This window comes from Prinia subflava, chromosome 2, assembly GCF_021018805.1.
Source record: "Prinia subflava isolate CZ2003 ecotype Zambia chromosome 2, Cam_Psub_1.2, whole genome shotgun sequence".
Lineage (NCBI taxonomy): Eukaryota > Metazoa > Chordata > Aves > Passeriformes > Cisticolidae > Prinia > Prinia subflava.
The window spans coordinates 927,079-950,206 of NC_086248.1; the positions used below are offsets into that span (position 1 = coordinate 927,079).

The window sequence follows — 23,128 nt, forward strand, 5'->3', positions numbered from 1 at the left end:
TGTGGTACCTGGGACCACATCTTGGAACATTGCTGTGTGTCCATGTGTGTTCCCAGTCTGGGAATGGGGCTGGGCTATGGAAGGTGGCTGAGACTACAGAGCCAATTCTCCCCATTCCTACCAGCACGGATTTGCTGTTGTGGGTTGGCTCCATGGGTCCTTTCCTGCTGCCTCAGCTCCTTTTCCACAGCCAGGAACAGCCTGGCCGTTCCCACCTGCAATTCCACCACTGGGAGAAGGGCCTGAAGCCTCGTGTTGGTTGTGTGTGCACCTTCAGGATGGTCCCAGGGGTGGGAACCTTTCCAGATCTCCCTCTCTTTGTCCCCAGCACCCGCGTGTCTCATCCAGGCATCTCTTTGTTTACTGTCCGCCTGTCAAAGATGTGTTTGAGTTGATTTTATTTTTTTAATTTGTTTTTATAATTGAGTTTGAGTGGGGTGGTGAAGACTGAATGCTGATTTTCTTTCCTGCTGGCTTGAGTCAATGAAGAACTGTGCTTGAATGAAGAGTGCAGCTTAAAGCCAGGCTCTGGAAAGGCTGCATCCGGAAGCGAACAAGCACAGCCGATTGTGCAGGTGGAACTACCATGGGAACAAAGTCCTTCAGACACTGATTGTTGTGCAACGTGGGGCATCACAGCTTGGTCAGAGCAATTTCCTTCTGCAGGGGAAGCCTCTTCCTGCTCTGGGAAACCTTCAATGTGTAACTCATATTTAATACTTTTCCTTTTGGAAATTGGAATCACTGTCATGCTGACGAGGAGACTGGAAGCCCTGAGATAGAGCTCATGAGTCTGTGGGTTGCTTGGGCAGCCCCTGGTTGGCCCCTGGTCACGGTACAGCCTGTGAGCAGCAAACTGGGCCCTTCCCAGGGCTGCCATCCATCGTGGGAGGCCCCAAATCTCCATGTGCTCACTTGTCTGTACGGCTGCGGCGGGGCTGGGAGAGTGGGCTGATGGTTTTTGAAGTTTATTTAATAAAGTAGCTTCCTCCAGTCCATTTTACTAATGTTGTACAGCAAAAAAAAAAACAAAAAACCAAACAAACAAAAAACAAACCACCAAAAACCCCTCAATGGACAAGTGACTTGGGCTGCACCTGAGCTTTTGACTCCTGCTATTTGATGAAATAGATTTATGGAGGTAAATTTAAGTCCTGCTTACACAGGATTTAGAGGCACTCTTCAACTGGGACACAGCTTCCTGTGGGACTTGTTCAGACAGCAGAGCTGGGATGGCAACACTGAAAAATGTGGATGTTGGATGATTTTCTGTCTAGTTTTGTTGTGTGTTTGCCCAACCAGGGAAGAACTGAGCTGTTCCCTTAGGCTTTCAGCTGAACTCTGAGCTCCCAAACCTGGCACATGCCTTGTCCTGTTTCTTCTCATGGGCATCTCTGGCCCCTGAGGACTGGGATGCTGCTGAGGCTGGGAGGAGTTGTCTGAGCTTAAGTCTTGGTGTGTAGAAAAAATATCCCACTCCAAAACTGGCACTACTTCCTCTGCACAGGCTTCATCATGGGGGAGTTCTGGCTCTTTGGTGCCTTAATTTATTGCACCTTGAAAGTAGAAAAAATCTCCTTAAATCAGCACTGGGCTTTGGGCTGGCTTGTCCCTGGTGAGGACAGGGATGGAGCAGAGCTCATCCCAGTGCCTAGGCAACTGCTGGGGAGGGGAAGTTCTTCTTTGGCTCTTAGAACTCCTGTGATTTCTGCTCCTGGATTCTGAGAGGGGAATAGAAACAGAGACCAAACCCTGTGTGGCAGCTGAGAACCCACCCTTCTATTGCCCACCATGGGTTTAGGTCTTAAGAATTAAAGTGTTCCTGGGTAACAGCCCTTGAGGGGGATGTTCCACGCTGGTGGTCACTGGCTGGGCTTTGTCCTTCCCACAGGATGTGCTCCCGGGCATGGAGAGGGCAGGTCCTGGCTCCTCAGCTCCTCCTGCCTGGTGCCCAAGAGCTGGTCTGTGTTTCTTCTTCCAGGGATAATGTTAGGTTAGGTTGCTCCAAGCCTGGGACACCTGGGACACTTCCAGGGATCCAGGGGCAGCCCCAGCTACTCTGGGCACCCTGTGCCAGGGCCTGCCCACCCTCCCAGGGAACAATTCCTTCCCAATATCTGTCCCTGCCAGACTGTGTCCTGTCCCTCCAGGCTTTCTCCAGCTCTCCTGCAGCCCCTGGTTGATCACAGTGGGGTTTGGCAGCCACCTCTCCTTGTAACCATCATCCACCTGCCCCAAGGCTTTGCCAGAGCCAGGAGCAGCGTACTGGGAAGGGGAACTCCCGAGGCTCTGGGAACATCTTTAAGCTCCTTAAATAGAGCCTGGTGTCACCTCCTTGGAATTCCAGGATCTGCAGCTGGGAGTCAGAGCTGGTTTGATCTCAGCCCCAGAGAGGCCCCTAAACTCTTCCCCCTTGAGAGCATCCATGCCTGCTTCTGATAGAGCTGGAAAGTCCCTAGGGAAGGGATGCTTTTGGGAAACCAGCCTTGCCTCCTCCTGGTTTTGCCCTTCTCTACCTCTGAGCTGTGTCAAAGCAGTGGCTGAGGTGACACAGAGGCTGCTCTTGGTGGGACAAGGATAGAATGAGAGGAAAGGGTCTCAAGCTGTGCAGGTTCAGGTTGGATATTGGGAACAATGCTTTTATGGAAAGGGTTGTCCAGCCCTGGCACAGCTGCTCAGGGCAGGGCTGGAGTCCTCATCCTTGGAGGGATTTAAAAGCTCTGTGGATGTGGCACTTGGGGACATGTGGCAGCACTTTGGCCTTGGTTGTGCTGGGAATGGTTGGACTTGATGGGCTCAGAGGGCTTTTCCAACCCCAGTAATTCCATGGCGACAATGGGAGCTACACTGACCTCTTTGCTTGTGGAAAAGGCCCTCAGGCCCATCCGGGTGTGGTCAGACCTGGCTGGAGAAGTCCCTTGGCTAGTCTCCAAGGAAGTGACAGGGCCATCCCTGCCCCAGGAGAAGTTCTCGGGGTAATTCCCTGCTCACACTCCAAGGTGCCAATCACCTTAGCCCACAGTACCTGCAGAGCCCATTTGGTCAGAGCTGGTTGGACACCTCAAAATCTGCCCCCATCCCTCCCAGTCAGCAGGGACACGGCCCTGCTCCTGTCCCTTGGGCTAAAGGGGACACTGATGCTGGCAGTGACCCACCCTGAGGTGCTGTGATCCCAGGGCCCCGATGGCTTTCCCAGAGTCCAGAGTCTGGGGGTTCAGGTACTGCAGTGAGTGTGAATTCCAGTCTGTTCAATGCTACTGCTGAAATATTTATTGTGTTTAAGCCAAACAGAAAACTAATGAAGTTCAGTAAAGAATAAAAATTTCCACACCTTTTACTGGTGTTTGTCTTTTCTTTCTGCTGAACGTGGTGAAGAGGAAAAACTGGAGCGAGGAATGGGCTGGAGACAGTGAGCAGAGATGGATTCATCAAGTGACATAGTGATTTGAGTGGGAAGGGATGCTCCAGACCATCTCATTCCAGGGGCAGGAACACCTCCCACTGTCCCAGGCTGCTCCAGCCCCAATGTCCAACCTGGCCTTGGGCACTGCCAGGGATCCAGGAGCAGCGACACTTGCTCTGGACACCCTGTGCCAGGGCCTGCCCACCCTCCCAGGGAACAATTCCTTCTCAATATCCCATCCATTCCTGCCCTCTGGAAATGGAAAGCTATTCCCTATGTCCTTCCCCTCCATCCCTTGTCCCAAGTCCCTTTCTACTCTGCTGGAGCCCCTTTAGGCATTGGAAGTGGCTCTGCAGATCCTCCTCTAGGCTGCACATCCTCAGCTCTCCCAGCCTGGCTCCAGAGCAGAGGGGCTCCAGCCCTCAGAACAGGTCTGCAGGATATAGGGGAGCAGCTGGGCTGGGAAACCTCAGAGCAACATGAGGGACACAGGTGACAGCAGTGACAGGTGAAACATGTGAAGCTGTCCCAAGAGCAGTGAAGGAGGCTGCAGGCTGGTGGCAAACCCTGAGCAGAGCCCAAGAGCCCTGTGGCCTCTCCCGTGCCCTGTGCTTACCCCCAGGATAAAGCCTAGGTGTATTTAAGCGATGCCTCCTCCTTTCTCAGCCTCTCCACAGCTTCCCCTAAGAGGATTGCTGCGGTAGGTGTAATGGAATTAAAGGATTGCTACTGACAATAGATTTCGGCAGTGCACCAGATGCCGGCTGCGCGGGCTGCTCCCACCTTCCCGGGGCTGCTCCCATCGTCTTGGAGCTTCTCCCACCCTCCCGGGACTGCTCCCACCTTCCCGGGGCTGCTCCCATCGTCTTGGAGCTTCTCCCACCCTCCCGGGACTGCTCCCACCTTCCCGGGGCTGCTCCCACCATCTTAAAGCTTCTCCCACCCTCCCGGGACTGCTCCCACCTTCCCGGGGCTGCTCCCATCGTCTTGGAGCTTCTCCCACCCTCCCGGGACTGCTCCCACCTTCCTGGGTCTGCTCCCACTAGGGCAGTAACGCCTCAGCCCTGGAGAGGCAGGTACAAGCAAGGAGACACACTGCTGTGAGGTTAGGGTAACAGCCTCCCTCTCATGGGCCTCCTCAGGCACACGTTAATATTTGAAACACCACTGGTTCATGTAGTTGATGTCACCCCTGCTCACCTCAGTTCAGCCCCCCGTTTACCTTATTTGTATATTCTCTAGAATGTTCCTCCTTCGCCTGATCCCTATTGGCCCTGGTTTGCCGCAGTGCTCCACTCCTGTTACCCTATTGGCTCCCCTGGTGGGCTGGCCCTCCTCTGCACCACTTTTGCCTGTTCCAGTTGGCTCTTGACCGTCAGATCCACCCCTTGTTCCCACTATTTAACCCTGTGTCCTCAGCTCAAAGTTGTCTTTTTTCCTGGGGTCCTTTTAAGTCTCAATAAGCAGCTATCAGATTTCCATATAAATACCTATCTTTCACCTTTTTTGTCAGCCATTCTAGCAAGTGTGTTCAGGACCCTGAAAACACTGGTAAGTCTCTGGGATTTATTGAAGTGCACCGCTTCAGGTAAGCCTAAACACATAACTGGGACCCCTCCACTCCAGTAGCAGCACAGCGATCCCTCTGAGCCCAGGAGGTGACACCATGGCCAGGGGCACCTCCACTCCCAGTCTGGCTCCAGGAGCCAGCACAAATCCCCTCCCATCCCAGCTGCCCCCGGTCCCTGGCACTCACCCCTTGCAGCACACGCTCACATGGCCCAGCTCTGGCTCCTGTCACTGGCTCTGGGTCTGCTTGGCCAGGGCTGGGCTGGGCAGAGTTTGAGCCCATTCCCCTTTTCTCCCACAGGTTCCCAGCTGAGCAGCTCCAGAGCACAGAACCTCACTGGGAACAACCTTCTCAGCCCTCTGTGTGAGTGACAGGCCAGCCTTGGTTCCCAGTGCTGCCTCTTTGGCACCTGGCACTGACATTGGTTTCCCTGGATGTTGTGGTCTGGGGCTTCCTGCCCTTTGTGCTGTCCCTGCAGACAGTGAAGCTGCTCCTGGAGCAGAGACCCTGAATGCAGCAGAGCCTCTGCTGCCACAGCCCCTGCCCCAGAGCCACCCCCTGTCCCCTGCCTGTCTGCAGCACACAGAGCTCGAGTCACCCCCAGCTGTGGCTCCCCTGAACACAAAGGAGACACAGAGCAGCGCTGTCCAAATCCACTCCTTTATTAGCAGAGCCTGCAGGGGATGAGGCTGGAGCAGCCCTTCAGCCAGCTCTCCAGGAGGGCTTGGCCCTCGCATCGCCAGCGGGGTTGCAGCACCTGCACAGCAAAAGCCCCCACAGCTCCCTGGGGCAGAGCCAGCTGGTGCCACCTTCTCCAGAGCACGGCTCCGGTGCCACCAGCCTGCCTGGACAGCACCAGCACTGCCCCAGGGCTGCTGCAGAAGGTGCTGGCAGACAGGATTCTCCACATGGGGCATTCCAAAGGCTTTTGCTCAGCAGCAAGGCCAAGGGCAGGAGCAGCTCCTGCAGGGGCTGAGGGCTGGAGGGAAGGGCAGCAGCCCCAGGCACCTGAGCAGGAGCGGCTGCCCTGGACAGAGACACAGCACCTCGGAGACAGGGAGTGAAAGCAGTGCCTGAGCCCCGGGGTGGTTGTGTCACTGCTTTCCTGAGCCCAGAGGCACAACAGCTCCTGTGGGAGAACAGCCCCACCTGATCCAGGAGGCTGCAATCAGGGAGGGAAGGATGACACCCAAAAGCCAAGCAGCCAGCCTTGCAGCCAGCATGGAGTTGGCCTCAGGTCCCACAGCTCTTTGTCTGAGCAGGACTCCTCCTTGCTGCAGGATAAACTGCCTTTGGGGCACTGTCCCTTCTTGTCTCACTGCAGCTGATGCAAGGGGTGCTTGGAGTGCTGCCTTTGCCCTTGCCCTGGCCCTTGGGCTCAGGCTTGGCCACGAGGCTGATCACTCCAAGGAGGGGGTTTGGTTTGGCTCTAGGACAAAGCAGAGGGAAATGTTTACAGGAAGAAGGCAAGAGGATTCTGGGTTTATCCTGAAGAAAGGAGTCAATGAGCAAAGCCTACAGTAACAAGCCTTACTTCATTAAATTTGGGAGCAATTGTTCTCCAAAACCTTTGAGACCTTCAATTGGATTCATTTTCTGTAAAATCTCTGACAAAGTTGTTTTAAGTGATGAACCCATTGTGGTTCGTCCGTTCTGTGGACTTGGCCGACACACTTCCAGCTCAGACAATGCTTCCTGCTTGGTAATTTTTTGCCACACCTCAGGGATTTCTCCTCTTCCCTGAAATTTCCCATTGTACAAAGCTTCCAGCTGTGTCCTGAAATGAGACACAAACCATTTCCAGTACGCCTGCATGGATAGATCAGGAAGAATTTTCCAAGTGGAATAAGGAGGTCCGGCATCCCGGTATCTCTTGAAGAGGAACCATTTGCCATTTTCAGACCTGAACTCGAGATCAGTTGTAACAAGGCTGGAACAAATATCAATGACCAGGTGGTCTGTACCATACCACATAGATCCCATCAAACCTCGTGGGCGATGGAAAATCACCTGATGGTCTCCATCATGTCCCTGCATGGTGTTTGTGCAGACAGCCCCACAAAAGGGACACTGTTCCCAGCACCCCGAAAACTGCTCTGCCAGGATGGTTTGAGGCTGCCTTAAAAATGAGCTCAGGTCAGCATCAGCAAATTCTTTTGTTAGCCTGTCCCTAAGGTCATCCAGAGCTTCAGCCACAGCACTGCTCAGGAACTCAATGTCTGTGACCTCCTGGTGCTCAAGGCCCTTCAGGTCACTTCTGGGCAAGCTGATCACCTCTGTCAGTTCCCTGCAAAATTCATCCAGCCAAAGAGAGACTTTGTCTTCTCTGTCTTTTCTGTCTTTGAATATTTGGGTTGATACAGAAACAGCTGACAGGATGTTTCCATAGAGAAGATGAAGCGAGGAACCTAAAACCTTCTGCAACCTTTTGCTCCCATCTAAACAGTAACTCTTCACTCGTTTCTCAAGGTATTTCTGAAAAAAATCTTTTGGAAACTTAAGGTACTGCTTGAAATCCTCAAAATTTTCTTGTTCTGCCAGGTATCTCAGGATGGAAACTTCCAGATTGGCTCTGTTGCCCTGGAAATCTGGGAATTTGCCCTGCATGTCCTCAGCAATGGCTTTAGCTGTGCTCTCATAGATCGCCCAGCAAAGAGCCGGTTCAATCTTGTTACAAAGGAAAACAGCAAAATTTGTGACTGAAGTTGCTCCTTGGCAGGAAATCTGGAAACACTGGAAGAAATCTTCCCTCTTGCTGCTCAGGTACACGACTGGGTCATTTGCCTTTTGGAATGCTTCATGCATGACTTTAAACCTTTCTGCTGCCATTTTGCAGAGATACAGAGACAAATCCATGCTGTACTCTCTGTTAAAAGTACATCTTGCATTGCTGGGGACAGAGTTCACACCTTCCTGTACTTCATTGAGTATTTCATGGATAAAATTTCGACTGTAATCGCGTTTCTCTCGTTCTTTTTTATCAATATTTGCCCTCACACTTGCTATGATGTTTTCTGTGATATGCTGAAAGTTGATGACATCAGCATTGGAAATGCTCCTGGGACCTGAGATAAAGCCTAAATACTTTTTCTTCATGATGTGTTTCTCCATGTCAAAAGAAAATCCTCTGCCTTTGTGAAATGACCTGATCCGTTCATGGAAACCTGGCTCCTTAAAGTGCTCGAGAAGGACATCTTCAATTTCTGTATCGATATCCACCCGTTCTGGAGGACGAGCAGCACGGGAGACTTCAGCAATCCACAGGTTCCAGACAAGAACAAAGTTGTCTCTCAGTTCTCTCTCACTGAGGCTCTTCCCTTTCAGAGTCACAGCAAGCTCCCTACTCCTTCTCAGGAGCTCATCTTCATATTCCAACTTCCTTGCATCCAGTTTCCTCTGCTCCTTCTGTAGCTCAATAAGAGTCTCACATTTCTTTTTTGTTTCAAGAAGAAGAGTCTCTTTTAGTTCTATCAGCTTCAGCTCTGTGCTTGATTGCCACTGCACCAATGTCTCATGGTCTTTGTCTTCCTTGAAATACTTTTCCACCTCTTTCTCAATGGCATCACTTGTCTCTTGCACCAGCCCTTCAAGATGTTCTCTGGTGACATTCTGCAAGTCCCCATTCCGAATTTTGTTGTCCAGTCTCATCTGTACGTCTAAGATGTGACTCCTCAGCCTCCAGGTCCACTGACTAAAGGCACTTTCCAGTTTCCTGTAGGCAGCAATCTCCAGGGAATTCTTGAAGCTGAAAACAAAGTTTTCATTCAGCAAAGCATTCCAGAGGTCACCAATACGATCTTTCAGGCTCGACAGCCTCAAAATGCTGCGCTGTGACTGCTTCTTGGCAGCCTGGAAGATTTTGCTCTTGAGTTGCTGGACGTTCTGGCTGTAGGTGGGGTTGGGTGGTGCCATGGGGGGATTTCCTTCCCACAAGTGAGTAAAGTAGTGAATGTGGGTGTTCACATCAAAGCCAATGACATCGCTGAAGGAGGAGATGTCACAGAATTCCTGCTGAGCTGCTTCCACGGTCATTTCATCCAGCTTTTCCTGCAAACGCCGTCGTCCTTCCATGTTCTGCTCCTTGGCAGTTGCTTCTCCCACGTTTTGGTGGACAAAGAGGCAGCTTGGGGAAAGATTGACTTTCTTCATCCTCAGAAAAGCCTGCACAGCGGTCTGGAGAACATCTTGCATTTCGGATGGGTTTTCTCCAAAGACATTGATCACAGTCATGTTGCCAACACCAATGACAAAGGTGGCCAGCTCGTTGTCATGGCTCAGGGACTGTTTATTGGCCACCTCAATAGCACGAAGTCCCTCTGTGTCAACCACCAGCACAAAATCAAAGCCCAGGTCTTGCTGCAGCTCCTCGCCCACTGGGATGAGCTGCATAAAGGCTCCGCGGGTGCATCTCCCCGCGCTGACGTTGAACTGCAGACCAAACATGGCATTCAGCAGGGTGGACTTGCCCGTGCTCTGGATGCCGAGCACAGAGAGCACAAACACTCGTTTGTCCCCCAGCCTCTCAATTAAGCTGTCAAAGATTGCTCCCACCCAGCACAAGGGCAGGTAAGAAGCATCCCCATCCAACAGCTCCACGGGATATCCTGAAACCATCAGCTCTGCTGCAGTTTCTGGCAGTTTTATAAAACTCTCAGTCTTGGAGTTCATTAGTTCCAGAGCTTCATAAACCTGCCCTGCCTCTCTCAGAAGGTGCTCCAGGCCGATAGATGAATCATTAACTTCATCAGAGACGGCATACAAGCGATCCAGCAACTCAGCATTCAACTTCTTTTTTTCCTTGCTTTTCATTCCTGTCCGGATTTCGGTCCATACCTTGTGATAGTCTCTCCTCAGTTCTGCAAGGCGACTGCAGGATAGCTCATCCATCAAGACCTTCATCCACTGCAGGAAATATTTCTTGGTATCTGCTGGCTGGGCCTGGAGAAAGCCAAGGAATGATTTCATCAGTGGGTTCAGAGGGAAAGCTTTCTCTAGTTGCTTTCTTCTTAGTGCTTTCTTCTCATATTCAATTTGGCTGCGATGGTGCTCAATGCTCTTGTTCCTCTTCTGCTGCAAGCGAGTGAGTTCTTTGTCCTTTTTGCACCACTGGTACCACAGCTCTCCTTGAAGCGGCAGCAGCTGGGATTTGATCACAGACAGCTTCTCTTTCTTCAGAAGGTCCACCAGCTCCTTTGCCTTGGCTTTGGCTGTCACACACGCCGGTTGATCTGCATCCACTACGAATCCGTGCTGGCGAGCTTTGTCCACGCAGGCATCCAGGCTGAAACGTACATTAGAGCCTTCCAGGAGATCCCTGATAATGTTGGTCAGCTGGTCCACCAGTTCTGCTTCATTTCTGTTCTTGAGCCCTATTTTTATGTTTTTGCCGACTTGTCCAGCTGCAATGTTCTCCTTTTCCGCAAGAAGACAAATCAAAGGCCTTTCTGACTGCAACAGGCCCTGAAGAATCTTTTTCTCCCTGCTGTCCATGTGTTGTAAATCGGACACAAGAGCCACATTGACAGCAGATATCTCCTGCAGGAACTGCAGCTGTCCTCCGTGATCCCTGGCGTCTCCATGCAGGTTACAGAAAGCCACGCAGCACTCAAAGGTGTCATCAGGGCTTCCACCGGGGCAGTACCAGGCGATCTCCACCACCCCTTCCATCAGCAAACGCTCCCTGGTGCTGCCTCTGCAGTGGCGGTGGAAGAAAGTGTCGTGTTTGCGTCTGCTCAGCAGAGCGTTCAGGAGCTGAGACTTGGAAGAGGAGGCCGAGCTGCCAATGCGGAAGAAGGACACAATGGGTGTCTGTGCCTGAAAGATGAGTTTGTTGTTGTAACTCTTTGTTCCATCCTGCTTTCCTGACTTCTGCATCTCTTTCCAGCTCCTTTGGATTCGGCTGAGGGCGTAGAGCGGGAACTCAATGCGTGAAGTGCACGGGTTGGGCACCAGCAGAGGCAGGGCCAGTTGGCAGAACGCCAGCTTGGTTGCAAGGGTCTGTCTCAGGAAGTCATCAGCACAATGGAAAATGGCCATCTGCAGGTCCATGGGGTGCACATGGCCATCCCTGCTTGCACATTCAGGGGCTGCTTCCTCCAAATCATCAAAAAACTTTTCAAAGGTGTCTGACTGTTGGTGCTCTTCCGCTGTAGTTTGTGGCACAGGTGCAAGGCCTGGCTTTTTCTCATCCCAGCAAGTCAGGTACCTCACCCTGTAATCCACAGTTAACAGCCTTTGCAAGAAGTAACCTGGCAGTTCTGTGTCCTGGCTGGGCTGGCTGTCCTGCAGAGATGTCTTGTTGATGGTGTGGAAATCTCCCATCCCCATTTTTCTTGGATAGTGACTTTCAAGCCCAAGGCGCTTGAGCAGCTGGAGGAACTCCAGGTTTACAAAGGCTTCATTTGCTTTGGATTGGCTGCTGTCTGACTTGGATTGGGATTGACTGGGCGGCTTCGTGGTTGCAAAGGCATTTTCCAAGTCTTTGAGTATGTTCTGCATCCTCTCTTCATCCCATTTGTCATCCAAGCTCCCATTGATCAAGGAATTCAAGTCCCGTTCCAGCCTCTCCCAGTCTTCGTCTCCTCTGTGCTTTTGAAGGAGATTCTTTATCTGTGTGGACCACAAGCCTTTCATGTGATCTTCCATGAAAACTAAACGCTCCCTCTTCTGCTCAGGGGACAGCTCTTGACTTTCTGGTGTCACAGTCAGACCCGTCAGCAGAAGGGAGGCCTCAGCTCTGGTGGCATCTTGCTCCTTCAGGTTCACGTACTCCTCATGTGCCGCTTCCATTTCCTTGGCCATGTACTGAATTTCTGGGTATCCAAGAAGGTGCTGGAAAGTGCTGCTTTCCACCTGGTACCCTGTGCTGGTCACAATCAAGAGCACCAACAGTTCCATCTCCTTCTGAGCCCATTCCTGGAGAGACTGGAGTAAGGAATGGATGGCGAGGCTGCTGGTCATGGTGGCTTCTATCTTTGCTTCATGAATGGCAGAAGCAGAGCTTCCTGGTGCGTAGGTGACAGCATGGATGTGCTCCTTCATTTGCTGCAGGGTTTTGATGAGCTCTCCAACCTCTGAGACTTTAGGACATCTGGGAAGTGGGTGCTCAGTCTGGAAGATCCATTGCATAATGAAGGAAGCCTCAGGGAAGTCCTTGACAGAGTAGATATGAGGATCCAGGAGGCTTCTCAACATGACTTTGATAAAGCTGGTGTTTTCTGGAGGTGACTCCTGGCAGCTCCGCACGGTGTTCACCAGGAAGTCCTGCAGGGCTTTGTCCGACAGGCACACGTTGATCCACACACTGGGGTTCCCAGTTTTTGCATTCAGATCATCTTTTACCTCCATCAGCATGAGCAGCTTCCTTTCATCCACTGTCACCTCCCAGGTCTTCACAGTCTCCATGAAATCTCTGGCTTCTTGTACTGCAATTTCTATTTTCTTCCCAAAAATGTTGCCAACACTCTGATTGGTCAGCTCTTTGTATGCAGCCATGAGGGCTCTGCTCATCTGACCGACAGACTTAAAATCCCCGCTGTGATTGTACACGATGACATCCCACACTGGGACCAGCTCAAAGCCACGGTCGATAAGGCACCACGTTCTGTTATCGGACACCAGCCCCATTTTCCACTGAGGAAGAGAAGTTGTGTGTGGGGGGCCCCCTGTGCTGACAACATAGAGCTGAATTGCCGTATGGGAACTCTCTCCGGCTCTCTCCAGGACAGAAGTTTTTAAGCTGGATATGTAAACACCCAGGGCCGCTGCAGCACTTGCGAGGAAGTCACCATAGCTCTTCCTGACAAGGCTGTTCAGTGCTTCAGATGTTTGTCGCTTTATCTCTTCCCTGTGCTCGCCTCGGAATCCTTCTGTTGATGCCTTCCACCAGAATATCCCCCCGAAGTGGAGCGGACCCTGGTTTATGTGGGACCCAAACCTGCTGAAGAACCTCTCACACCTTTTCAGCAGGAGCACCTTGTCTTCCTGAGTGACGCTCAAAGTCTCCTCCATGTCTTGCAGCTCCTGCAGAGCCGCATCCGAGAGGCGAAGCTGATGCCTTTGGAAGTAGCAGGAGGCCAGAGGGATGTACTGGTACATGCTGCTGCAAAAATAGCTCTGCTCAGAGCAGGATTGGTGGGTGTCCTGTGACTGTGAGGGGCTGATCTTATCTACACTTCCTCTCAGATGGACCCTCCAGAAGCTGGCTTTGGCAGAAACGCTCATGCTGAAGCCCAGCTGCTCCATGGACTTGGTGAAAGTGGATTCTGCTGCAGAGGAGGAGAACTCCTTCCTCTCAAGCAGCGATCCCTGCTCCGGACCGGTGAGCTGGAATCCCTCAGGAACCCTGAGGAGCTGCTCTCGCTTTGCCAGCACATCTTTAGGTCTGCTGCTTCTGTAGATGCCCTGCAGGGCCAGTCCCCCTGATGCCCGCCGCAGCACCTCTGTGTCAGGGATATTCTCCATCCTGACTGCTGACAACTCCTGCTGCTCCAGCTGCTTCTGGATGCTCTCCAGCATATCTGCCAAGGGTTTCTTTGGTGGTGGCCAGAACTCTTTGGGAATCTCCATGGCTTGCCACAGAGTCTCTGCTTTCTCCCTCACAGCATCCTGGCTGTGGCTGTGGCTGTTGAGCATTTCTGTCAGATCATTCAGGGCTTGTTTGGCCACTTCTTGTCTTTGCTTTGTCTTCTCCAAGTGCTCCTTCTGCACGTCTTTAGTGGTTGTTTTCTCATCTGGTATTTTCAGGAGTTTCTGGAGTGCCTTTTTCTCCCAGGGATGCCGTACCTCACACTCCAGCTCTACATAGTCTTTATATTCCAGATGTTGCAGGACTTCTCTGTTCTTGATTCCCAGGATCTGCATCACCTTGGGCAGCCAATATCCAGTATCCAATCTTTCCTTCTCTAATTCCTCTGCCAGGAGCTGTGCCTTTGCATCCCTCTCTTGTGTGTCCTGCTGCAAAGCCATGTCTGTGGAGGAAGAGAAGAGACTTTCCCTAAGGTGTTCTCAGAGGCCCCAGACTCCTGGCAGAGGCTCTGCAGCAGCTGCAGCCCTGGGGGTTGCTCCCACCCAGCTGGAGGAGCCCAGCCTGGGATGGCACAAGAGCCAGGGTCCCCTTCCCAGCACACTGGATGTGCCTGTTGCTTTCTTGTTTGCAGGATCAACCCTGAAGCTGAGGGTGTATCCCAGAGACAGCGCAGACACACAGAGACACAAATACAGACACACACAGACTCACTCAGCCACACAGCCTGCCCTGCACAAGGTGCTGCCTTCACCATTGCTCACATCCTCCCAGCAGAACTGCCCAATTCACACATGCATACAGCCAGGGCCATTTCTGGCTCCCTGGAGCACTGACACAGCCCCTGTGCCCATCCAACAGCCCTGCCTGCATCCTGCACCCCCTGCACAGCCCCACGCCTGCCCTACTCACAGCCTAGCCCAGCCTGCTGCTCCCAGCACCCGGTGGCAGCCCTCACACTCTCTCCCCATGGGCACTCTACACTGCCCAGACACATTCCTCCCTTGCCCAGCACGGCCACACAGGCTCTGAGCTGTGCTCCTGCTCCAGCTGCCAGTGCAGCCCCTCCCTTGCCCCACTCACACCTCTTGCCAGGAGCTGCTTCCTGGCACACTGAGGGGCCCACCCCGTGCAGAAGAAAATCCACCTTGTCCCTGCCGATAGCTGTGCCTTGGGCTTTGTGGTGGCCCGTCAGGAGAGACTGGAGACTTTGGGAGCCAACCTGGAGCGGTGCTCGTCTGTTATCTTCTGCTCATTAGCACAGAGGGTCTCATCAGCTACGTGTCCATTGGTGGCCATCTAGGCCACAGCTACCATGGAGCCACTGAGCTTAAAATCTCTGGTTACAGGAGGAAAAGTCCCAGCAAAGCTTCAACCCTGGCCTTGGTAGAAGGAGAGTTGAGGCTGCTCATGGCCAGGGTTTCAGAGGGCCCATGGGGAACAGCTCTGAAAGGTGCTGGGGTCCATCAGTGCTGTTCTTTTTTGATTGAAAAATCCCTGCAGGCCAAGTCAGTCATGGGTCACAAACAGTAAAGGGGCTCAGGAAAGACAAGTCCTTCTTGTCACACTGAATTTCCTTTTATAACACATTAACTCACAGAGCTGATCAAGGACAGCCAGTTAACTGGAGGTTTTTGCATTTCAGTAAAGTTTTCTGTCCTGCCTCTCCCAGGATCCCTGTGTGTCCCTTCTGAAGTACTAAGGCCTGAAGAACAGGCCCTGACTGAAGCCAGAACAACAGGCCCTGAGCCAAAGCTGACCTCTGAATGAACCTTCAATTCCAACTTTATATATATTCATTAATTAGCGAAGTATCATTAGCAATATGATCTATGTATCCATTCATTGCCAAAACATGCATTTACTTTTCCATATTTAGAAATCAGACATGTGGCCTTGCTTGGGGCTGTAGCATCAAAGACAACTCCCTTGGTTCCCCCTTGGTCCCTGGCCAGGCTTCAGGAACAACCCAAGAGCAGAATGAAACCAGATGTTCCTGCACTGGAAGTGATGTCAGCTTGTGTATTCAATGCTGTAAAAGCTGAGCTCTCCCACAGCGAGGTTGGAGCCTCCCTGCCTTCAGGTGGAAGCACCACAGGAATTCCCAGTTACCAGGAGGGCCTCCCCAGCTGATGTGTGCATCTGGAGGATGGTAAAGTCTGAGGGTAACTGGTGATGTATCTTTGTTAATCAGTACAGGAAATCTTTGTAGTAATAATTGGGTGCATTGCTGAACTCATCCCTTGGTCATTCTTTGCAGTTTTGCATTACAGTAAATTGCACCTTAAGCTGGTGTTTGTGTCTTTTCTGCAGACCCTGCCCCCTGACAAAACACCTTTGACCTCAGGCCATTCCATGATTCCTTGTTCTCACCCTAGCAAAGCTGGCGCTCTCATTGCACACCTGCCTTTAAACCTTTGGGGGTTTTGACACTGTCACACAACCCTGAGAACTGTCCCAGTGCCCATTATTCAGCTGGATACTGGAGAGATTTATTCCATGCACAAATCCTTCCCAAGCACTCAGCTTGCACCCCACCAAGGCCACAAGACTCTTAGCAGCACAGGCATTGATCCCAGGGCCTTGGACTCAGGTATAGACATGAGGGCTTCTGCACCCTTCCAGAACCTTCAGGGACAGCTTTCCCTCGGGAATGCCTGCAGATTTGGGCAATCGGTGCAAGGGCTCTGGGCTCTGATTCCCCTCACCCACCTCATAGCAGATACACCAGTTGGTCCAACAAGAAGATCAATGGGAAGAAAGGGCCTGAAATCCTAAAGGAAAAGATCAGACTGCCAGGAGAAGGCCACCGATCAACATGGAGGTTTATTCCAAGGAGCGCTAGAAGCCAATCCTTCTCCTCCACTGCAGACTGCCCATGCGGCAGACTCCTCAGGGCTCTTGTGGGGAGGTGACCAGAGCAGGGTTTCACCCGGGACCTACATCCATGTTCCCCCAGCAGAAGGAAGCTGGACATGCTGGAGGGGTGGGACAGAGCAAAGCCCCTGAAGGTCAACAAGGCCAAGTGCAGGTGCTGCCCCTGGGTGCAGGCAATGCCAGGTACAGACACAAGCTGGGAAGAGCAGGGATGGAGAGCAGCTGTGAGGAGAAGGACTTGAGGGTGCTGATGGGTGAGAGGCTGTCCAGGGAACATCTGTGCTCTTGGGGCAGCAGACAAGGAGTGGAGGGGCAAAGTCAGGGGAACAGCCCTGAGAACGGGGCAGCACGGGTCCTGTCCCACCACTGCCCACATCACACAGCTGCTGATGGGGGCAAGCTCAGGGCCCCGCAGAGCGGGGAGAAGCAGCGGTGGGCTTGGACCCAGCAGCCACTGAGCCCCACCTGCAGCTCGTGTGCTCCCACCAGCGGGATGGGGACAGGAGGGGGACAGCAGAAGCAGGAAAAGCCACTGGCTCGAGATAAGGGCAGCTCCGCAGCCGAGGAAAGCTGGGCGTGCTGGCAGAGCACAGGAGGGACTTCAGACACCAATTGTTTTCTTTGGGCACATGTCCAGCTGCTCCCAGACCAGCAGAGCCTCAGTGCAGGACGTCTGCTCAGGAAGGGAACTGCAGGCTCAGGGTCACTGCTGCAGCTTGTCCACTCGAGCCACTTGTCCCAGCCCTGTCCCCTCCCAAATTCTCTCCCACCGGAGCACTCCCAGCGCTGATTCAGTCTCAGGAGTCAGGGGCTGCCCTGGACAACATGAACTCCAGCCCAGCCACATCCTCAACCTGCCCCCAGGCACCCTTAGCAGTCCCTGCACGGCTTCCCATTTTCCTCAGGAAAAGGGAAAAAGCCCCATGTGCCAGTGTCAGTGCCCGCAGAGAGACACTAAGCACATTCAGGGCATAACTCGGGATCCAGTTCCTCCTGGCAATCAAACGAGGGAAGCAACAAGGCGGGCAGCAGGACCTGCCATGGGAATGACTGCACCCCATTTCATGGGAACAGCCCGCCGAGAGTGTTTTCTCCAGCCCTGCCCCAGAGAAAGGGGCTGTGGGGTGCTGGTGCCTTTGAGAGACTGTCCCAGGAAGCAGAGCGCTGTGAGTGCTGACGTTGAGACTGTAAGAGTGTTGAATTTCACCCTCCCTGCATGGGGAGGAAAAGCAATGATCCCCCATGGCTCCTGCCTTCCGGGGAGCGCAGCCATCCGGCCCCGCCTGCGGGAGCGTTTCCCGGCCGGGCACGGGCTGGCGGCAGGGAAGGGGCTCCGCAGGGGATCTGTGCCCGGCCAGCCCCGCCGCCAGCTCTCGGGACAGGCTCTGCGCCTCTGCAGACTTCGCTCTGCCCCTCCATGCCCCCGCATCCCTCCTCCTTCCCTCGCCGCTCCGCTCCCACCCCTCTGACCCCGGCCCCTCTCCCAGCTCAGCCCCCGCAGCGCACACGGCTCCCCCGAGCTCCCCCAAAGCGGCTGCCAGCAAAGGCGGCTTTCTGCAGCCCACGGAGGAGCAGACACCGCCCTCCCCTGCCCTCAGACCGCCATGTCCCCAGCCGTGGCGAAATACCAGGAAGAGGAGGCAGGAGAGCGACAAGATCCCGCTCGCTGCTGCTGCTGCCGGTCCCGCAGCTCATCCCCAGGGCCCTACCTTCTCCCTCCGTGCCCCGCAGCTCCTGGGAGGCGCGAAGCCCAACACAGCCCCTCTTTATGCCCCCAGTGGGTGCGGCTTCTCGTGTCCCAGAGGCAGCGTGGTAATTCCAGGAAATCAGGCATCTCACTGCAGCAGAATGTGAAAGTGGAACGCCTCTTGTGGAGTCAGATGATTGAATTACGATCCGAATTCCACAGCAGCTGTGGTTTGAGTTGCCTCACAGTTAAAACTCGTCTGTTGCAGATCTCTGACCCTTAACTCCAGTGCTGACTTCCACTAATAATTTTGTAAACTGTGCGAGCTGGATGTGCATACATGTAAAAGAAGGAGGAGAGGGTGTCTGGAGAAAGGTCTGGAGAGACAGGACAAGAGTGGAATGGCTTCCCATGCCAGAGGGCAGGGTTAGATGAGATACTGAGAAGCAATTTTTCCCTGGGATAGTTGTGAGAGGCTGGGACACAGTTGTCAGAGACGCAGTGACTGCCCCATTCCAAGAGAGGAGCACCTTCCACTATCTCAGGTTGCTCTAAGTACCACCCAACCTGGCCTTCCTTGGACACTCCCCCTGTGCCAGGACCTCTCCACCCTCCCAGGGAACAATTCTTTCCCAATATCCCATCAATCCCTGCCCTCTGGCACTGGGAAGCCATTTCCTGTGTCCCGTCCCTCCAGCCCCGTGTCCAAAGCCCCTCTCCAGCAGAGGAAGCAAAGCAGAACAGACACCTCTGTGAACTCTGCCCAGGGCCCCATTTCCCCATGCCCACACATTTACAGAAGGAGGCTGCCAGAAGCTGGCCACAAGCCAATCTGCAGACAGTTGTTTAGAACCTGACCTCTGGCATCCAACTGCAAGTTTCCACTCAGAAATAGCAGTGCCTGGCTGCAGCTTTCTTGGCAAGGGACATCCCACACCTGACAGTAACAGAGCACTGGGGTTTGGCAGAGGACATTCAACACCCAACCAGAGCAGGGTGCCTGGATTGCTTTTCCCTTGGGATGTGGACACACAAATCCTGCTCCATGGCCTCAAAACAAGCACTGGAGTTTGGAAATCAAGACCTCCAGCCTGCCAGGACCAGCCATCACCCGGCCCAGTCTGACAAGTCACAAGTGCTGGAGTAGACACCCCTGGCATTTGTCCGGCCTCAGGGGAAGCCTCAGCACCTGCCAGGCAGGGCTGGGACACATCACCTCCAGAGCATGGATTTGGTCCCTCCCTTCCCAGGTTAGCTCAGCCTGTCTCCAGGGGGAGATTTCCTACAGCCAAAGAATTCCCTGCTGCAGGAGCGTTACAGGCACAGCACCCCAGGATCACTGAGGCTGGAAAAGATCTCCCAGACCATCGAGTCCAACCTGTGACTGATCCCCACCTTGTCACCAGCCCAGAGCACCAAGTGTCACATCCAGGACTTCCTTGGACGCCTCCAGGGATGAGACTTCAGCACCTCCTTTCAAGGCCTGACCACTCTTTCCAGGAAAAAATTCCTGCTGCTGTCCAACCTGAGCCTCCTTTTCTCCAGGCTCAGCCCCTTCCCAGCTCCCTCAGCCTCTCCTGGGGCTCCATTCCCTTCCCAGCTCTGTTCCCTGCCCTGGACACGCTCCAGCCCCTGCAGGGCTCTCCTGTCAGGAGGGGCCCAGAGCTGCCCCCAGCACTGGAGGTGCCCCAGCAGTGCCAGCACAGGGGATGGCACTGCCCTGGCCCTGATGCCACCCCACAGCTGGCACAGCCCAGGGGCCAGTGGCCTCTTGCCCACCTGGGCACCCCTGGGCTCCTGTCCAGCCACTGGCACCAGCACACCCAGGAAATCTTCTCCGGCACCATTGAACCCTGACACCCTCTCTGCCAGCGCTGCACCTGGTGCTGCACGGCTTCCTCGGGCTCAGGAGCTCCTCAGTGTCCCCTCAAGAGCAGCCACAGGACCGTTCCCTCCCCGCCCCTGCCAGCCTGGGACAGCAGGAGCACACTCCTGCCTCGCCCCCAGCCAGCAGGAACCTGCACACTGCAAACTGAAACCATCTGGACCCCTGACTCCATGGCAGGAGTGACCCAGCCAGGCCTGAAGAAGGCTGTGGATCATCCTGCATGAAGCTCCTCTGCTCCTGCTCTGTCAGCTCCAGGGACACCAGCTCCTCTCCAAGGACAGGCTCCTTCCCCAGGACATGCTGCCTCCTCCACATCCCTCCAAATCCACTTGCTCTTCTCCAAATCCATGGTGTGGTGCCAGAGAGCTTCTGCCAGGCACAGCTCAAAGGCTGAGGCACAGCCAGGCCCTGGCACAGGGTGCCCAGAGAAGCTGTGGATGCACCTAGATCCCCAGATGTGTTCCAGGCCAGGTTGGACTGGGCTTGGAGCAACCTGGGATAGTGGAAGGTGTCCCAGCCTATGGCAGAGGGTGGCCCTGGATGAGCTTTAAGGTCCCTTCCAGCCCCATTGGTGAGTGTGACAAGGTAACCCAGCTTTGGAAGCTGCAAAGGGCAGAGCACGCCAAGCCTCAATGCCTAAATCAAGGCTGCAATACGTGACCCAGTACCGAGATTTGTGCTGGATCAGCCACTTTCCCAAAACTAAAATAGCCAGGAACAAAGCTCCCCAAGGAAAGAAGACACAGAGAAAGCAAGGAAGGCAGCAGGGCTGAGACATGAGTGGGGCATGGATGGTGCTCCTGGATCACTAAGTGAACCCACCCATTCCTGTGAAAGCCTCCAGTGACACAATAAAACCACAGGCTCTGGGGCAAAGCTCCTCCTGTCCTCAGGACACAGCTCCATCACAGCCCTGCTCCCACATTCCAGCCCTATGGCCCCAAACCACGGCCAGGAACACCCCACCAGTGCCTAACTGGGGACAGTGAGCCGCTGATGCTTTTTGTGCTGTGTGGGACCTTTCTCCTCAATCCTGCTGCCTTTCAGTTTACTGCTCCCAGATTTAACTGCAGCAGCATTTCTGTCAGAGCTGTCTTCAGGAAATAACCTGGGAACACTTTTGGTCCCTGCCACACAATCCAGAAGGGCATTGAAGCTGGAGCCCCCCTTGTCCTGCACACGTGCTGAGAGGGACGGCAGCAACCCCACCAATCCCTCCAGCATAACAGGAACCAGGCTGAACATCCAACAGTCTCCCTCTTGGAGCAAAAGAATTGTCTTTGTGGGTGCAAACCCACTCCCTTTGGGAGGCCTGGCCCACAGATGAATGTTTTGATTACCTTTCTCCAGCACCCACACAAACCCACGGCTGTTCATGGCCTTTCTAAACAGGCAGAAATTTTCCTGATGAATCCCCACACAGCCAGCCTTCCACAGGGAATCTCGTGCCCAGTGACACGTCCTTCCAAGTCACCCTCCCAAGTCCATTTCTCTCCATCTCACCAGAGTGCAAGAGGACTTTGTACAAGCCCTGGCTACCCCAGCCCCCATGAACAAACCCAGGAGGAGCTTTGCTCCCTGAAGGCCTCAGACTTGTTCTGATTGTCCCACACTCTTAAGTGACACCCCATGAGCCAGCCTGGAAGGACGACTGGAACGTGGGCCCACATGATGGGTGCCACAACAAGTGCAAATCAAAGTAGGTGAGGTGATGCCTTTCAACTTCACTGCTGGTGTGGGAGAAGAAACAAATACGGAAACAACCTCCTCCCCACATAAACGCAGTGTCCAGTGTTCCACCGTGTTAACCATGTCACCTACTTTGGCCCAAAATCAGCCCCCGGGGATTTAAATGCCACAGCAGAGCCTGTTGGCACTTCCAGTTCTTCTTTCCAATATTCCCAGCATTTTGAACAAGACACAGCTTGGCATGAGGAGACAGGAGCGACATGGGTTCTATGGGTCTGAGAGCACGGAGCACCCACAGGGCAGGAGCACGGCAGTCCTGAGCTCCATGGGGGCAGCTCTCCTTGGGACCCAGGCAGGGTGTCAGAGACTAGAACAGGTTGATCAAATTCCTTGATTTTCTATCTTTTGCCACCACAGTTCTGTGTATTTTTGACCTCTTGAGAATATCTGCTCAACATATCTCGTCCCAATCCAGAGTAAAGGAAGCTCAGTTTAGCCCCTTATATGTAAATATTGTGGGGTGTTACACAGGGTCACCCCCCCCTTAGTCTCACCTGCTGCAGCCTGGGAGAGCTGCTGCATCCCAGTGACACTAAAAGGAACCACATCCAAGAATTGTTGGGGTTGGAAAAGACCTTTAAGCTGTTTGTGCTCCTCGCCATAGCAGGGCCTGCAAGGAAGGAGGTACCAGACGATCGCACTGAGGGAGACTTTGGCCAAGGGGTCCTGGCAGAGACAGGGAAAGGTGCAGGGAACAGTCTGGCTGTACTGGAGAGGGAGCTGGGACAGCAGGCACAGGTGAGGGTAGCAGGTGAGGGACCCTGCACCCTCCTGATACCCCAGCCCAGGCCTGAGGACACCCTCCCTTGCTGCACTGGGTCCTCTCCAAAGCACCCAGCTGTGGCCCTGGATCTCCCCCACTCACTCCAGGAGCTGCACTGGGACATTCCCCATGCAGCCCAGGAGGTGACACCATGGCCAGGGGCATCTCCACTCCCAGTCTGGCTCCAAGACCCAGCCCAAATGCCCTCCCAGCCCAGCTGTCCCCAGTCCCTGGCACTCACCCCTTGCAGCACACGCTCACACAGCCCAGCTCTGGCTCCTGTCACTGGCTCTGGGTCTGCTTGGCCAGGGCTGGGATGGGCAGAGTTTGGGCCCAATCCCCTTTTCTCCCACACGTTCCCAGCTGAGCAGAGCACAGAACCTCACTGGGAACAACCTTCTCAGCCCTCTGTGTGTGTGACAGGCCAGCCTTGGTTCCCAGTGCTGCCTCTTTGGCACCTGGCACTGACATTGGTTTCCCTGGATGTTGTGGTTTGGGACTTCCTGCCCTCTGTGCTGTCCCTGCAGACAGTGAAGCTGCTCCTGCAGCAGAGACCCTGAATGCAGCAGAGCCTCTGCTGCCACAGCCCCTGCCCCAGAGCCACCCCCTGTCCCCTGCCTGTCTGCAGCACACAGAGCTCGAGTCACCCCCAGCTGTGGCTCCCCTG

General features: G+C 53.9%; 1 protein-coding gene across 2 annotated transcripts; it reads right to left on the reverse strand.

Moving 5' to 3' along the window:
* Nucleotides 1-383: 383 nt before the first annotated feature.
* On the reverse strand, nucleotides 384-18,233 carry LOC134564096 (interferon-induced very large GTPase 1-like). Of its 2 annotated transcripts, none has more exons than XM_063422726.1 (2): nucleotides 18,003-18,233; nucleotides 384-13,942 (listed from the first exon to the last, which is right to left on the reverse strand). In XM_063422726.1, exons 1-2 carry the CDS (start codon nucleotides 18,067-18,069, stop codon nucleotides 6,504-6,506), a joined length of 7,506 nt encoding a protein of 2,501 aa, XP_063278796.1. In that variant the 5' UTR covers nucleotides 18,070-18,233; the 3' UTR covers nucleotides 384-6,503. The 2 variants fall into 2 exon arrangements, with proteins under 2 accessions (XP_063278796.1, XP_063278803.1); XM_063422733.1 differs by having other exon boundaries at nucleotides 18,084-18,230.
* Between the last annotated feature and the right edge of the window lie 4,895 nt (nucleotides 18,234-23,128).

Bases quoted from the DNA above. Each gene is read 5' to 3' on its own strand.
- LOC134564096 (XM_063422726.1), bottom strand. From the start codon at position 18,069: ATGAGCTGCGGGACCGGCAGCAGCAGCAGCGAGCGGGATCTTGTCGCT. The intron at 13,943-18,002 runs GTATTTCGCCAC...CTTCCTCCACAG, and splicing joins TCTCCTGCCTCCTCTTCCTG to ACATGGCTTTGCAGCAGGAC.